This window comes from Megachile rotundata, chromosome 1 (assembly GCF_050947335.1).
Source record: "Megachile rotundata isolate GNS110a chromosome 1, iyMegRotu1, whole genome shotgun sequence".
Classification (NCBI taxonomy): Eukaryota; Metazoa; Arthropoda; class Insecta; order Hymenoptera; family Megachilidae; genus Megachile; species Megachile rotundata.
In genome coordinates this window covers 13,906,440-13,922,592 of record NC_134983.1, presented here as the reverse complement: position 1 = coordinate 13,922,592, position 16,153 = coordinate 13,906,440, and the positions used below count along the sequence as shown (strand labels likewise).

The following is a 16,153-nucleotide window of genomic DNA, read 5'->3' as shown; positions in this document are numbered from 1 at the left end:
TGATTGACGAGCATCGACACGCCGTTATTTGATCACAACCGCAACAACCAGCAATGCAACATGCAATGGCGATCGTGTTAACCTACCGCAAACATTATACGCTTCTACGGCATTGGTATGATCGGGATATGTCCAATATGTGTACATATATCTAGATGTATTTGTAAATTGTCATTCATATGAGAAGCGTGATGCGTGAAACGGCCCGAAATTATCGATTGCCACCTCTAACCCTTTACCCGCATCCATATTCAATTTGTAGCTAGAAACCACGATAAATAACGAGACGAAGATTGGGCTCGTATATATGAAAATTCGGATGAGGGCTTTGTTTGAAGCGGAGTCAAATACGGGAATAAATTTGAGGGGATATAGGGTGTTTCATTTAGCTATACTTTGCGTTAATATTCAAACATGATTATACTTGAATAGCTTGGTGTACTCATGTAAGAAGTATGTAAATAGAGATCAGGTATATTTATTTAGTATGACAAGACAAATCTATGTCCTCAAATTTTTCTATCTCGAACTCCTCATATTTTCTAGGTTTCTACAGGGTGTCTCACAATTAGTGTAGGTCCTTGAAATAAGGGGTAGCTGACATAATTCTGAATAAGATTTCCCTTTGCAAAAATGGGGTTTAAAGCTTCGTTTTTGAATTAAAAAGGAAAAACACGGGAGAGTGATAGCTTCGAACATACAGCTGATCATGAACAATTGCCTTTTCTAGGGTTGAAGCTATCGCTCTCGCGTCTGCGTACGCGTAGTCCTCGCGCTCTGATTGGTCCGCGTTTTTCCTTAATAATTCAAAAACGAAGCTTCAAACCCCATTTTTGCAAAAGGAAATCTTATTCAGAATCACGTCATCTACCTCCCATTTCAAGGACCTGTTGTGAGACACCCTGTATAATTTCACAGCTTTATTATTTTCAAATTTTATACGTATAAATTTTGATATTCTCAAAATGTATATTCCTCACATCTCTATATTTTGCAATTTGTTTTCTAATATATTTCAAAATTCCTGTGTTACTCAAATTGTTATATTTCCACATTATCTCCAGAAATATCTTAAATTATCTTATTTAAATTTAATTTAATATTTCCAGTCTAGTTACAATTAATTATATATGTAACAACTGTTTAATTTAAATTAAGACTGTTAATGGAGACTGCTTTATTTATAGAACGTTACATTATAAAGGTAGGTATTTTTTCACAACACTGTCTACGTCCCTTTTAATTTTTATTTGAAATTGTGGAATGTTGCGTAGCCGGTATTTAAAAGTTTACTCTTTAAACTCATATCTCCATACAAAGAAACCACACGCGGTCATATTAAAACCATGAAATATTAAAATGAATACGAAATGAACGCGGCGCGGCAGTGACAGAATCGCCATTTTTATAAAACGTTTTAATTATGAATGCATGTGGCTTTCCGGCCTATTGTTCCATGTTTATTAAATGACCCATCAAAACTAACATTATCTCACTGCTTTCATTTATTTTAACCAAATGGAGTCAAAACAAGCTGATGTTCAATTTCTCGTTTCTTCCCAAGTGTTATTCAATTGTAAAATAATATTTTAATCTAACTTTATCAGTTTTGTAAAAACATTTTAAATAATGAAAAATTACTAATAACTTTTTTTTTCAAATAAATATACCACCGTTCAGTCACATCGGTTAAAATACCATATAGTTGAAAATTTGTTCACTTATGTACAGTAATATTGTACATAAATACTAGTATTAACTACTTGAAACTGTAAATAATAAATATAACAAAATATTGTGGAAATGTACCATGAAGATTTATAAAAAAAATAAAAATACTACCTGATCAAATTTTTAAGTACTTCACTAGTCAACGCGATATAGTTTAATATTAAAAACGTGACGAAGAGAAAAAATACAACGTGATATAAAATACGATATACTATAAAGCATTACTGTCACATATCATCCTGAAAACGTAACACGATCAAAAATGGAAGAATTTAATTCTTAAAAAGTGTTTTAAGATTCAACTAATCGAGTAACAAGTGTTTTAAGGATGCTAGTTTCTGAACATAGTATTAAAATAAACAAAGTTATAAAAAACAAATTCGATTTGCTACCCACCTAATATTCTAACATATGAAAAATCAGGTTAAAAAAAGTTTGAAACTGGTGAGTCAATCAAATGTTGTTTGAACATATCCGCAATGGAAGTTCGAGAACAAAAAAATATACGAAAGTTTGATACGAGGAATGCAAAACGTATGGTTCATAATCGCAGTATGTAAAACCTGATGCAAATCGGCGGAGAGACGCGGCAGAAAACTTTTTAGCCGGGTTATCCCGATGGAATTAACCCGAGAGGAAAGGAGTTCGCGTTCTCGTGCGGTTAACAACCGCGGAATTTAAATGGCAGCACGCGTTCTCTATTCTTCTATTTCCGCAATCGGAGTACTAAATTTATCGCGTGGACTCCATCGTGGCGAACCGGGCAAAACTCGTTGCCAGACTAATCTTTATCGCGGTACACACGATTGCCATCGCGTAAAATTTTCACGAGAACGAAATCAAACGAAGGCTCGTGGCTTTCCTGATTTCGTTTTCATATAAATGATATTAACGGAACGCCGGTCTTATCGACGGCACGCCACGTGCGCTTCTGTGGCAAACAAGTTTTACTAAATTGGTTTGAATCGCTCGAAATTCGAATGCAATAACATGCAATTCGAAATGTAATTCGAAGGAATGTAAAGAGTTCCTTTTTTGTTGAAAAAATAATACAAGGAAAATACAATAAAAATGAAGAAAATGTACATTACAAATTTTATAGTAATTTTACAATTTTTATATACTAGTATTTTGGACATGTTGGTGATGGGAATTCGAAAAAATTTTATCCGAATGAAATTCTTACCCTGTTAACTAAAATAACCGGAAAGTAAATTTTAGCTCTTCGTCTCATTTGTCATTAATGTTACTGTCACTGCTATTACAATGCATATTAATATTACTAGTAAAATAAATATTAATTTTTTTGCTATCATTACTACCATTAATGGTATTACTGCTGCAGCTATTATTGAGCAAAAAGCTATTTCCTTCTCCCTACGTCACACGATGTGACACAAACGAATTTCTCTGCTCTGTGATCGTTTCTGTCACGCATTGAATATCAGAGACTTTCGCGCTATTCAGAACGCGTAATTCAATTTGAACCTTGGTAATCGCGTTTGCGGGTTGATTAGCAGAACCGTTCGCCATTAATCGTGCTACGCGGTAATTGCGTTAGGTACCGATCTACCCTCGAAGGCTTTCTCTGTTCAGCCACTAATAATCATCACGAATTTATCGGGACTGCAGTTCCGTGAGCGTTTCGTTACAGCCATAATTTATAGCGTCAGAAATCCATGGCAACGTTGGGTGAAGTACTGCGTTCAAAAATCATCCTCCATATTTCTGACAACTTACATAAAAACTTGCCTTGTTGCGTCTCTCATTTGCGTTATCTTCCTCCAAAAAATGTACAACTGTACTTCTCATACAGGTTGAAAGTTTCTTCAGATGTCCTAACAAATTTTCTGTAACTTTACCACTCAGATCTGATGAGTACTTCAACCAAACCATCTACATCTATTTTCATTTACAGACATTTTTATTAAAGAAAGTAAGACAATTCGCTTTTAGATTAACTGTTTTATTTTTTCTGTACCATAACAACATAACAATTTTCATAGTTAGTAAGTGCAATTATAGAATCTCGTTTGTACAAGAACATAATAAAGAAAATGACACGAACCGATGATTGCTACAGTCGTGCGAAAGACGAATACACGTAGTCGATGCCTGTGAATGTAAATCAAAACGAGTACGAGTTTTTCAGCAATGTGGAACAGCGACAGATGATGTGTACTAAAAAAGTGTGATCATTACAGATGGTTACATCTGGTGCGGTACAATTTAACGTTCAGTTTTTTAGTGCTTCTGAATCATTGTGCTAACTACAGACATCAGAAACGTTCCGTGAAAGCTACAGAACAACGATAAGCATTTTACTCGTCGACTGCATTACATGCTACAAGCTTTCACGAAATATTTCTGTTCTCGTGCTTGAATCACAAAGTTACTTCCAGCTTGCAGCTCCTAATCCTAACGTCAAAAAATACTCTAACTTCGTTAAAGAATATCAAATACGATTGCACGAAAGGAAATGTATAACAACAACGTCCTACGTTACGATACAGTTCATACAGCGTGATCCTTGGATACCAAGAACATCTCCACCAGTTTGATCAGATTTTCGATGCCCTCCAAATAATTCAAATCCAAAGCGGTTGGATCCTCCGGCGGGAAGACGTGCGTGAAATCGATCATATTGATTCTAACCCAATTCTGCTTCTCTTCCGAGGAACTGGTAAGTTCGTTTAACAGATCATCGTAGTCTTCTTTCATTTTAACAATATCGTCGTCGAAATTGTTCACGTAAGAATGGGTGCGGCAAAGTCTGCCCACACTGAAATCCGGACTAGACGATCCGCTTCTGTTCAAGGTTTTGTTCTTTCCCATCGTGTCGTACTCGCTGCTCAGACTGATGCTTCTTTTAATAAAATGCACCCTCTCCGTCGTTCGATTTCTGCTGGTTTCGCTGCTTATAATCGAGTTGCCGGTCATGTCGTTCACGCGGACGTTGAACACACTCGACGTGGATGTGCGACTGTTCGAAGGAGAAAATGTTTTCGCTATATGGCCGGACGATCTATCGGGCTTCGTGTTACGCAGGCGTAAATAATGTCGCAGCCTTTTCGCGTCGTATGCGACCAAGAGGGAACTAGAATAAAAGCGGAACAACCGCTGCGTACGAAAGAACAGTAAGATCTTCCACAAGAAAGAGAGAAGCTTCACAATCAATTGACGACAGGGCGGTCTTTCTGGACTTATATTCAGGAAGATTTTCAGCGCTGCGCAGGAAAGAAAAGGCACTGTTTGCAGTATATGAAAAGAATGAAAGAAAGAAAAGAGAAGAAGAAACACAGATTATGTAATTTTTAATGTGTTCTCGGAGATTCTTCCAGCAATTCGTTACGACCGTTCCGCGTACGACCCAACTGTGACATTTTATATCGCTAATTTACATGGCTAACGGAACATCAAAGAAACGCTCGACGATTAGAAATATGAACGATAGCTGGTGTGTCTGCTCTGTGCGATAATGTGATTTTTTAAAATGATTGAAGTTGATAATATACCTTCCACGACACCTTTGGCATCGAGAGTCTTGCCATAATGTTTGCCGAACTTTCTTAACTGTCCGGAAGAGGCGCAGTAAGTTTGAAAGCCAGTTATACAGAATCCGTAAGTGCGTTTTGACTCGGCATACTTTAATTCTTCCGTTGCTCTCTTCTCAGGAGTGGCTAAGGGGTCCCATGTTCGTCTGCCAATCTTTATGTCCATCACGCACGGCTCCGCCATACCATCGGTAATGTCTTTCAGCATGAGGAATGTTATTTCTGAAATAAGAAAGCAAATAATAATATTGTTTAGCAACGATCAGCTTGACAAGAATTAACACTTTAAGTGTGCATGATTATACAGGGAAAAACATAAGCAAAATAGTTTATTGGATCTATTTCGAATAACCATTCGAAATACAAACATACATTAAAAAATTATCTTGAAGATTTGGAGTCTCTACAATTATCATAATCCAAAGAATTCTTATCATAATAAGGGATAAAAAATAAAGTATAACATTCATTTTTTCATTGACACTGTTTATTATAGTAATATGTTTATTTGGAAATATTTTGCATTATTCATCTTTAACAATAAACGGAATTACATGTTTTATTTTTAATGGTTTCCATAACGTTGCTCATTTAATACATACGAAGCAATATATTTTCATTTTACAGCGAGTATAAAAGAGGAAAAATCGGAGCAAGACTATAAAGTGTAAGAAATAAAATTTTTATTAGAAATAAGCTTGAACTTACGTCTGCCAAAGACTTGTAAATCTGTCGTGCCATAATATTTCGGAACATAATTCTTCAGCTGTAGCATCACAGGGTCTTGGGATACTTGTAAATTTTCATAGAAAGTAATTTCTCTTTTGCCAAGCAGTGGTTTCACGACGGGTTTAAATACACGTCCATCTGACCCCCGTAACATGCCTGCAACAGTTAAACAAACAATTATGATATTAATTATTGAACATAAAAATAACTGTTTCCTATGCACTGAATAAATATTAAGGTGCAAGAAAAAATTGCAGGGATCGAACATTTTTTTCAAATATCTTAAAAATAAAGAAACCATAGGTACCAAATTTCATAAAACAACTACATATTTAATATTAAAAATGTAATTATTTTCCAAACATTTATGTAATTATTTTGACCAAACCTTAAATTTTAAAATGATGTACCATAAATCTGTAATAATTTTGTGTTATTAAATCGTGTCAAACCTACACGTTTCAAGATCCGACATTTGATATACAACAACGTAGTAAACGAATTAAGCTAATTTGATCAACGAATAAAAGTAACAGGAAATTGTTATGTGAACATAGGTGAATAAATGATTTACCAAACATTTATGGCAAAATATATGCTGTGTATGCATTGTATCGAGGATGTTTAACTAATTTGTGTACTCGAACTAAGTTTACTATTAGTCAGCAGTTCGTACATAGCACAGACGTGACCTTAAACTGAGCAATTAGTAGGTGAACAAATTAAACTTGCTATCGAGTCGAAGAAAAAAATGAAACATTGTTAAAAAATTATTTTATTAATCATCGGGTAATGGACAGAAAGAGCAACAATTTTAAACTATTCTTTTCGTGTTCTAAATGTTAGACTAATACTTTAAATATCTTTTTTGAGTATATTTTTTAGTATACTTGAGTAAGTTTCTCTGATAAGAAACTTTGTGTTACCAATTTTAATGGAAGCATTGCATTTGTTTCGTATGGTAATTTGTTTCAGTCGTAATTGACTTCATTCGAAAATGAAACATAATAATGAATAGTCGTTTAACTGATTCTGTAAAAACGTACATAATCGCAACTAATATTATGCACACGAAAATGTATTATTTTCAAAAACATTAAGTTAAGAAGCGTGATTTCTATTTACAATCGCTGAAAGTGACTCGGTAATAATTAAAAGAAGAGTAGCACAAAATTTAGAAAGAAAACAACGACATTACAGTAGTCTTTTATCAAAATTTATCTAAAGCTTTTTCGAACTCGTGCTTATATAATGAAGATTTTTTTATTCTTTCAAAATATATTGTTACTACGAATACATACGGTGTCTGTTAGATATCTATTTACTGAAATTTTAGTTATTTTCTATAACTATTACGTAAAATTTCTTCATAGGTAACTGACATTTATATTTAATTCATGGTAAAATTAAAATTCAACTCGATTATAATTTTGTCATGCGTACATATATAAATATTTAAATATTACATTGAATCAAAAAGAATTCAAATCGTTTCACTTTCACTTTTCTAGCACAGTAAGTGTGGACAGACAAAAAGAATAAGTTAATTTAATAGTTACCATAAGACATCAATTGCATTAAAACGTTGGTTTCAATTTTTTTATTAAATATTCAAATACAGTTTTGTTATAACTGTTCACATTCCCCAGATTCAATTTGGTCGAGTACTTACCGATCGTCTGACGTTCATCGTCGAACGTGTGCCCAGACACCCGGGATTCCAAAGGACTTATTCCAGCAGGAAGTCCTCGATCGGACGGAATTTCAGCTACCTCGATGTTCGCAAGCTTATCAACATGACACAAAGCTTTATCGGCCTGAGAGTCCACGGTCGTCATTGTTGTTGCACTGAGCGGCACGCGTTAATTACTTCTGCAATTAAAGAGCGTTGCACGATTCGCAAAGATCTTATCTTCGCTATAAAATCCACCTTCGCCACCGACGATTACACATGGAAGATTATTTGATTTACTTTCAGCTCTCTTATTCCGTCTATAAAGACAAATTTCAGTTGATGAGCTGAGCGTGCTGAACATCTTACTGCATGCGTGTTCTACTCATGAGCTAACTTTTTATTATTAGTTAAATATCGAATGTACATTGTTTATAAGGAACTATAGTACCAACAAATCTGAAACAAATCATTTCAATTGTTCTTTGGATTGTGTTAATAATTGTGTAAGCAGTGTCAGTAATGGTTTCAGTAACTGTTTCTTCAGAATTTGGTGACATTAACAAAAAGTTGAAATTTCCAAAATTTAGTTATAATAATTTTCGGCAACTCTGAAAGTTCTGAAATTTCTATAAAAGAAAATTTTCGGAAAAATTGTACATGATACTATTAGTCATAAATTTCTAAAACTGAAAGTATTAGAATAAACGTTGATTCGATAAAAAATAACGAGTTTGAAAAATAAAATTTCAAGGAAAACGTGTTTAAAATTTCAAAATCATTAATCTTCTTATAGACAAATTTCAAGGTTAACTACATTACTCTATCCATTCCATGATTATGATACTTCTCGTTTCTACTTTTACAAGGTCAATCAAGGGTATAGAGGAATACAGTGGTCCAAGTCCGAACTGATTTTAGGGACCTCATGCGGAGGAATTAAGAAACATTGAGAGTGACCATCCTGCATTATTTTAAATAGTAATCGCACAAAGCCTCAAAGCTTCCTATTATTTTATATGTAATAATTCCAACAACGTTTTAATAATTTTATTTTATTTCTTATACGAATTAATTTTTATACCGTTGAAGGGTTTTCTAATTAATTGTATTAAAAATAAATTCATGCACATGTTTTTAATACCGAAGTTTAAAAATTGCTAATGCTAAATTATATCACAATATTGCGTTGATACTATGATCGTTACAATTTTGAAGTAATCATTACCTTTGATCATTCCTTTTCACTCGAACATCAGCAATATTTGTACCGATTGTATAACAGGTAAACGCACATCACTGACTGACGTGTCTATAATCTGTCAATGCACTTCGAAGTGTTCGAAAATCGGAACACACACTTCCCGCGGAAATTTTCAAATGTTCTAACGAAATACTCGATTATCCCGCTAGATAGCAGAACAGGTCCGCGAGAATGGGATGAACTAAATTCACACTTTTATCAACAAATCGTGATGTTTTGAAAATGCAACGGCAACAATTGTATTTGTCTAAATGAATTAAAACGAAAGCGATTCTTTGTTCTGTTTAGCTACAGCTGCAACGTAGAAATGTGTACACGCGTTAATTAATGCGAGAACATTCGTTTTTCAGGAATCGACATTTTGAACAAACGAAAAAATGATAAAATACAACTCGTATGAGGTATACGTACATTTATTGGAAATAACAGAAGAATAATTTATTAGCCACTCTTCTTTTACAATTGTTACATCTATGACATGTCTATGTATTATTATAACCTAAACGGTAACCAAACCCACAATAGCACGATATAGTGTGCTTGAATGTGTAACACTTTCACGTGAATGATTTTATTCAAATCCGTCCTTACATTAGGCGGAAGAAGATTACATTCAGATTTTTAAACCTCACATTATTACAAATGTACACACGTCTTTCTATTAACCGTCCTTCTACCTATGCCTACGTATTCTTATTACTCTTTTTCGTCACAATGCAACAGTTCATCTATGCACCACTAGAGGGCTATTGTTTTGGGAGATGAAAATCATTCCCGCCTTGTTCTACAACTTGGCATGCTTTAGTTCATCAGTCAAAAGTGTACTTTTTTGTTGATTGTTCTTTCGAGTTTTTTTTAAATTTTATTATTTAGGTAACCTAACTGTTTTCACGGAAAGTGGGTGTTTCTTTAATGGTATGTATTGCAGTATTCACTGTGTTTTCTTAATCTTACGTTGTCAAAGTAAAAATATGCGTCATATAAACTAAAAAGAACAAATAAAATATTACGAAGTATTCTTTTTTGATCGATTATACTTGAAATATTTATGATTTTCTCGTAATACAAGGTTCATAATATAATAGATATGCCTTAAATTAGTTAACAATTAAATGTTTAATATACAAACTTATGTCCTTGTCATTTTTTTCATTTGTTACATTTTACAGTAAATACTAATAAATTAAAAAAAAACGCGGTGACGTGTCATTATTACAATATTCGTTATTAGGAAATGTAATGTACAAAAAAGATCAAATGTTATTTTCAGGTTTAAAAGTATAAAAGTTTATTTTTATAAACAGACATGTATTTATTTACAATGAAAAAAATATATTTTTCCAATTATTTATGCGAAAAAGCAAGTTTTGAATATTTTTCTTTTATGATATATTAGGCATTTATTTATAACAACAAATCAATGGCTTAGTGCATAAATATAATATTTTTGTCTATTACTAAGTTTTAATCCATTAATCCATGTATAAAACAATACATACAATGCAACAAGTAGTCATTTAATATGGTATGAAATACCACTAAATCTCTTATTCTTATTTTTATTCTTATATCTGTTTTTCTTGAGAACACTGAAGCTAGACTATATATTATGTACTAAACCATTGATATTATTTACAATATCCATAACACTTAACTCATATACTTATTATACTTAAGCTGTCCATTTTAAACATCTTGTGTCAAGATGAGTACCTAAACATTTCATACTGCAATACCTAGCACCACAGGGGATACATGTATAATTACTAGGGAAGCCACAAACTGCACAAAATTGTCTTTCGGGAAAACGTGAGGGGGGTGCTTGAGCAGATGCATAATTGGGAGGATTTGGGTTGACATTAAGATCTTCTTCCACTAATTGAGCAAAAGTTTTACGAAAACGTTGTTTATAATATTCTGCTGATCTAGTCTTTTTCCTTCTGCCACCTCTGTTATCCAAAGTTTCTTGAAATTTTGGAACTTTTTTACTCATTACTAGAACAATAATTATACATTTTAAAATATTATATAATAGCATATGAATAAAATTTTATATCCTCACAAAATATTTACCTAAATCTGCATGGGGATCATCATGAAAATTATCTTGTTCCAGAGCTTCCAATGCTTTCTTTTGTCTACGTTTACGGGCAGCTTCATCAAGCACCCTTTTTTGATACGCATCTTTTACTCTACCAGACTCTCGGGCAGCCATTTTTACTTATTTTCTAATAATTTATATTTTTTAAAATTTCTTCATAACAATTTATAGATAAACGAATTTTATAATAATTATTTATATTCCTTTCTCTGCTAAAGGGAATGATATTTGATCCATAAGATCATCTACTTTTGCTTGTAATGTATCTAAAATATCAACAGATATAAATAGGTGTCTTTCATCCAAGTCTTGGATAATAAATTTTCGTCCTAATGCAAAAGTCTCATCCAAGTGCAAAAGAAACTGCTTCATAGCTGCATCACTGTAAACATAATAAATAAGTAATGTAAGTTTATTACTTGGTTACAGCTAGTTTTCCAAAATGTCAAAACGAAAAGGAGTTTCTCTTGATGAAAAGCGTGCAAGAATGCTTCAAATATTTTATGAAAAGAAAGAATTTTTTACTTTGAAAGAATTAGAAAAGATTGCTCCAAAAGAAAAAGGGATTGTAGTACAATCTGTGAAAGATGTACTTCAGGCATTAGTAGATGATGGATTAGTTAGATCAGAAAAAATTGGCACTTCAGTATATTTCTGGACTTTTCCAGGGTAAAAATAAGATATATAATTGTACTTAAATATATCATAAATGACTAATAATAAATGAATAAATACATTATATAGAGAAAATATTACTGCAATAGAACAAAGAATATCTGAGGCTTCCAAAAAGATTGTAGAGGCAGAATTTAAACTTCAAAAACTAAAAGAAATTTGTGCCAAAGAACAGGTAATAAAAAATTTTATTGTAAAGTTAATCCAAAAGTATATTACTCTAAAGGTTATAATGTTGTGTTTAAATAAATATAGATAGGAAAAGAAAATACAGAGGAACGGCAAGCTTTACTGCAAGAACTAGAGGAATTGAAGGTTAAGGAAGATCAATTAAAAAAACAAATTGCTAAATTCAGTGATGCTGATCCAGAAGCTATAGCCAAGCTTGCGCAAAAAGCACAGGTATAAAATTATTAAAAACTTGTAGTTTGAATTAGTACTCATATTCATTATTTTCTAGGAATATAAGGATGCAACTAATGTATGGACAGATAATATTTTTGCTCTACAAAGTTGGTGTAAAAGAAAGTTTGATATATCTGAAGAGTTTCTTAATAAACAGTTCAATATTCCAAATGACTTAGATTATAAGGAATAGAGAGTAGTTAATATTCTTATTTTATTTAATGTTAAATATACAAACCATTCTACTAAAATTCCTTTTGTAACATTTACCATGACTTTATTATTTACAGTTTTAGTGAAATAAGAATCAACTAACTTTTAGTACACACATTCACGTTTAAAACAACTTGAAAGTGTCAGTATTGCTGTATTTCTCTTAGAACTTTCTAGACGGGAAAGTCGGTAGAATATAGTTCTGTCCGAATCAAATATAATACGTTACGTCTGACGATAGAGACGCTAGTAGTATAATTTTATATTTCAATTATTATTTGTATCTACCAATCATAAAAAAGAATTTATACCTATTGTAGTAACTAGACAACGAATTTTCGTTTGTTCTGCGCATTTCCTGTATAGAGTTCTAAATACTATATAATCTATGACCACACATACACTCTCCTATTACCATCGTATCGTCAAAATTATACACTTAGAAAATAGAAAGTTTCATGATTTCTAATTCTTGATCGCTGTATACTTTAAATATTAAGCGAAATGTCTTTCTTTTCTGTATTTATACAGTTATATGTAAATGTCCCAAACGGTTAAGTACATTTCTTTTATTTTGTATACTAAAGGGAAACATTTCCGACTTTCGAATTTCCAAATCTTCTAATTTTCAAGTTTTCAAACCTCCAAATTCCCATATTTACAAGTTTCTAAATTTGATATGACCTATATCTTCTTTGTAGCTATTTTTTTAAAAGAAACCTGATGGTACATTTAACACGCGATTACATATTTTCGATGTTTGTGTATTTTTCGAAATCATGTGCATGACCACGAAGGTAGAAGTATGCTATAGAGAAGTCTCAGCCTCGTATTTGAAAATTTCCCTAGATTATTGAGTGCGCAATTTGTCAGGTGCAATCTCTCGCAAAACTAGTAACATACGCTACTAATACGCCCTCTGGATCTTTCCTAGTTTTATTAACTATTGCATCAGCCATTAAAATACCCTGAATTCAACCTCAGAGGAAGTCAGTGGTTACTCATCGATCGAAGCTTCTATTCACGGTCAGACTACTGTCGTCTGTAATAATCTGCTCGCGCGAGTTACGTTAAAGTAAGTTCGATTTTCTTCTTTTTTTTAAAATATTCAAATTTTTTATTAAGGTGTTCGTCGTTTTCATTGAATTATTCTGATCTTTATAAAAATTTGAACAGTTTTATAAATATTAAAAATTGTGCAATTTAGAAATTTCGTGTACATGGCGTTTATAGCACGTGCAATTGAGTGACGAACGTTGGGAACCCATAACTAACGGAACAAAGCTTTTCTCATAGTACTTCCGCTAAATCTTTTAGATGCTAAATAAAATATAAGTATAAGATGATCAGTGTTACATAACGCAACTATCCTTGAGCCAGTGCTCTATTATTACATTTTCATTAATAAAAATACCCAAATTTTTATATAAAATTCAGTTTCTCATTTGCTTCAAATGCAAATTTTTTTAATACGCACGTGAAACGTTGGTATCGATCAAAGAAAATTTTGCACGTATGGCATTAGATCAAAAATCATGTTCCTATGGTATTTGACCTTTCCTCGTGTGATCTATCACCTTTTTTGATTTGTACGTATTTTCTAATGCATTGTGAATCTTTCCATTCTGTATTCTCTCATTCGAAAAGATTTAATGACGTTTAAAGAGTCATTTACTTTTAAATAATGAAGTTCAATAATGAGATTTTTACTGTAATGAAAATGGGCTTGTACAGGTACCGTAGACTGTAGACAAATAGTGGTATGCGGAAGTATCAGTTTATAAAATTATTACCTTTTGATAGATTAGATTAGACTAAAATTAATGCTGTAGTATTATATTTGATTATCTTGGTTTGCTAAGTTTTTGAACAAATGATTATTACATCAATGTCACTGTAGAAGTTTTAAAATTGAGTGCATTTACATTTTAATTTCACGTAATAATAAAAATTATAATACCATTTTGTTTTTCGAGAATCATTATGTTACTTTATTATTCAACTATTAGCTATTAATCATTGAACTGTTTTATCGTTCACACGTCATTCACGACTTGACACGTGCAGAACGTAGGATACAAAGTATTACATTTATTGACGTAATACCGTAATTTTTTAATTATATTTAATTTTTATCTTTTTATTTGACAAATGTATTTGTCACACGTGCATATAAGCAAATTTCTTGTGTAATGATATTACGAAACGTAAAATTTTTGCTCACGTGCTTTGCGCTTACGTAACGAAGTATAAATTAGATATGTTAATTTACTTGTAAAAATCACAGATTAAACATATTTTTATATATGTATTTTTTAATATAATGCAAATTTATATTTCGAACAATATTGTTATAGAATAAGGAAAAATGGGAGTTCCCGCTGGTGATCCGGAGAAAGGAAAGAAGGTGAATTAATAATATAAACTTCAAATATCTTTTTTTTTTCGTTTTTCATTTGTTCATCGGGTTTTGAGTGCTTTCAAAATATTCATTGTTTAAAATCAGAATCCATTAATGCGCGCGAAATTCTTACTATGTGACGTACGTGTAGATTGTGCATATGTGTATCCGATAAGGCGACATGATTCACGATTCGTCGATAATGTCATTTTATCGTTTTATGCAATTTATTGATTTCAATTAGTGATTTCTTTTACACTTTTCGATTAGATAATGTATAAAGAATTATATAATTTTTAATTATATCTTATATCAAATATAATATTTTAAATATAACCTTTTTCTTGTTAGGTTTTTGTACAAAGATGCTCACAGTGTCATACCATTGAAGCTGGTGGCAAACACAAGGTGGGACCCAATTTACATGGAATCATTGGTAGGAAAACTGGTCAAGCTCCTGGTTATAGCTACACAGATGCCAACAAAGCAAAAGGTAATTCTTTTTTTTTCTAAAGAAACACACCTTAATATAACAATTTCATTGTCAAAATTGAAAATAAATATTTATTTTTCTAGGCATTACTTGGAATAAGGATACATTGTTTGAATACCTTGAAAACCCAAAGAAGTACATTCCGGGTACAAAAATGGTGTTCGCTGGTTTGAAGAAGCCACAAGAACGAGCTGACTTGATTGCATACATTGAACAAGCATCAAAGTAAATTTGATACCTGTCGAAGATGAGCAAACACGCTAGACGTGTTGAACGGATGTTGCAGAGGAAACTAGTACTATTATCGTTTCAAACCTCATGAATATCCGATTGCATCTCATTCGACTCATTCATTGATTCTCCCCCACCTGGTACTCAAGTGTTTGCAAAGTCTGAATAGTGGCAAATTGTTGTTGTTAATTATAAGTAGGTATATCATGTAACTATGTACATTGACAGGAGTCAGGCTAGGACCAGCTAGAACTGACTCTACTTCATCATAAAAGATATTGCGGTGCTCTCTCACAATGGCTGTGCCATTTGTAGACTATGCACTATTATTTATTTGTGATCAAACGTGATTCAACTTGTTCTACAAACTATTAAGTTGTAACACATGAATGTAAAAATACAGATTCGGCGATGAATTTGTAATACTCAGTTTCTTCTGTGTTAACGAGAAAGACAAGTTTCTAAAAAATTAAGTAACAAAGTACAAAAAGCAATAAAGCTATACATCCCACTAATCATTAAATTTAAATTCGATCGACAATGAAACACTGAAATGCTTAAACAATTTAGTTCATTCAATTGTACAAAGGAGGAGATAGTGTCAATAGCTAAAGTTTTAAGAAGATAATGGATTCTATTCGAATTAACGAATGGAAGTAAAATAAATTAAATTAATAAAAACAT

General features: G+C 32.2%; 5 protein-coding genes across 11 annotated transcripts in view; 2 read left to right on the top strand and 3 right to left on the bottom strand.

The window, feature by feature from the left end:
- Nucleotides 1-9,503, bottom strand: part of Ipk2 (Inositol phosphate kinase 2) — a 56,794-nt gene extending 47,291 nt beyond the window's left edge. The window contains exons 1-6 of one of the 7 annotated variants that reach the window (XM_076532930.1): nucleotides 9,362-9,503; nucleotides 8,915-9,244; nucleotides 7,687-8,006; nucleotides 5,994-6,170; nucleotides 5,247-5,507; nucleotides 3,677-4,958 (exon numbers count right to left, since the gene is read on the bottom strand). In XM_076532930.1, coding sequence (XP_076389045.1) covers nucleotides 4,246-4,958; nucleotides 5,247-5,507; nucleotides 5,994-6,170; nucleotides 7,687-7,852 — 1,317 coding nt within the window. In that variant the 5' untranslated portion in view covers nucleotides 7,853-8,006; nucleotides 8,915-9,244; nucleotides 9,362-9,503 and the 3' untranslated portion in view covers nucleotides 3,677-4,245. Of the gene's footprint in view, nucleotides 1-3,676; nucleotides 4,959-5,246; nucleotides 5,508-5,993; nucleotides 6,171-7,686; nucleotides 8,146-8,503; nucleotides 8,751-8,914; nucleotides 9,245-9,361 lie in introns of those variants that run through there. The other 6 variants (XM_012280628.2, XM_012280630.2, XM_012280626.2 and 3 more) reach the window with 6 other exon arrangements.
- LOC100876975 (zinc finger HIT domain-containing protein 1) lies at nucleotides 9,348-11,165 on the bottom strand. Its single transcript, XM_003701296.3, has 2 exons — nucleotides 11,024-11,165; nucleotides 9,348-10,945 (listed from the first exon to the last, which is right to left on the bottom strand). The coding sequence occupies exons 1-2, from the start codon at nucleotides 11,163-11,165 to the stop codon at nucleotides 10,623-10,625; spliced, it is 465 nt and encodes a 154-aa protein (XP_003701344.1). The 3' UTR covers nucleotides 9,348-10,622.
- LOC100878993 (meiotic nuclear division protein 1 homolog) lies at nucleotides 9,713-12,400 on the top strand. Its single transcript, XM_003701233.3, has 5 exons — nucleotides 9,713-9,865; nucleotides 11,481-11,720; nucleotides 11,796-11,901; nucleotides 11,982-12,128; nucleotides 12,187-12,400. The coding sequence occupies exons 2-5, from the start codon at nucleotides 11,494-11,496 to the stop codon at nucleotides 12,322-12,324; spliced, it is 618 nt and encodes a 205-aa protein (XP_003701281.1). The 5' UTR covers nucleotides 9,713-9,865; nucleotides 11,481-11,493; the 3' UTR covers nucleotides 12,325-12,400.
- On the bottom strand, nucleotides 11,247-12,508 carry Tfb5 (transcription factor B5). Its single transcript, XM_003701242.3, has 2 exons — nucleotides 12,370-12,508; nucleotides 11,247-11,433 (listed from the first exon to the last, which is right to left on the bottom strand). Exons 1-2 carry the CDS (start codon nucleotides 12,402-12,404, stop codon nucleotides 11,247-11,249), a joined length of 222 nt encoding a protein of 73 aa, XP_003701290.1. The 5' UTR covers nucleotides 12,405-12,508.
- A 777-nt stretch (nucleotides 12,509-13,285) lies between these two features.
- CytC (mitochondrial cytochrome C) lies at nucleotides 13,286-16,152 on the top strand. Its single transcript, XM_003701241.3, has 4 exons — nucleotides 13,286-13,419; nucleotides 14,702-14,751; nucleotides 15,097-15,238; nucleotides 15,322-16,152. Exons 2-4 carry the CDS (start codon nucleotides 14,713-14,715, stop codon nucleotides 15,465-15,467), a joined length of 327 nt encoding a protein of 108 aa, XP_003701289.1. The 5' UTR covers nucleotides 13,286-13,419; nucleotides 14,702-14,712; the 3' UTR covers nucleotides 15,468-16,152.
- The last annotated feature ends 1 nt before the right edge of the window (nucleotide 16,153 follows it).

Bases quoted from the DNA above. Each gene is read 5' to 3' on its own strand.
- LOC100876975 (XM_003701296.3), bottom strand. From the start codon at position 11,165: ATGGCTGCCCGAGAGTCTGGTAGAGTAAAAGATGCGTATCAAAAAAGG. The intron at 10,946-11,023 runs GTAAATATTTTG...TTATTGTTCTAG, and splicing joins TGATCCCCATGCAGATTTAG to TAATGAGTAAAAAAGTTCCA.
- LOC100878993 (XM_003701233.3), top strand. From the start codon at position 11,494: ATGTCAAAACGAAAAGGAGTTTCTCTTGATGAAAAGCGTGCAAGAATG. The intron at 11,902-11,981 runs GTAATAAAAAAT...AAATAAATATAG, and splicing joins AAATTTGTGCCAAAGAACAG to ATAGGAAAAGAAAATACAGA. The intron at 12,129-12,186 runs GTATAAAATTAT...ATTATTTTCTAG, and splicing joins AGCTTGCGCAAAAAGCACAG to GAATATAAGGATGCAACTAA.
- Tfb5 (XM_003701242.3), bottom strand. From the start codon at position 12,404: ATGGTAAATGTTACAAAAGGAATTTTAGTAGAATG. The intron at 11,434-12,369 runs GTTTGTATATTT...TTATGTTTACAG, and splicing joins AAAGGAATTTTAGTAGAATG to TGATGCAGCTATGAAGCAGT.
- CytC (XM_003701241.3), top strand. From the start codon at position 14,713: ATGGGAGTTCCCGCTGGTGATCCGGAGAAAGGAAAGAAG. The intron at 14,752-15,096 runs GTGAATTAATAA...TTTTCTTGTTAG, and splicing joins ATCCGGAGAAAGGAAAGAAG to GTTTTTGTACAAAGATGCTC. The intron at 15,239-15,321 runs GTAATTCTTTTT...TTATTTTTCTAG, and splicing joins AGATGCCAACAAAGCAAAAG to GCATTACTTGGAATAAGGAT.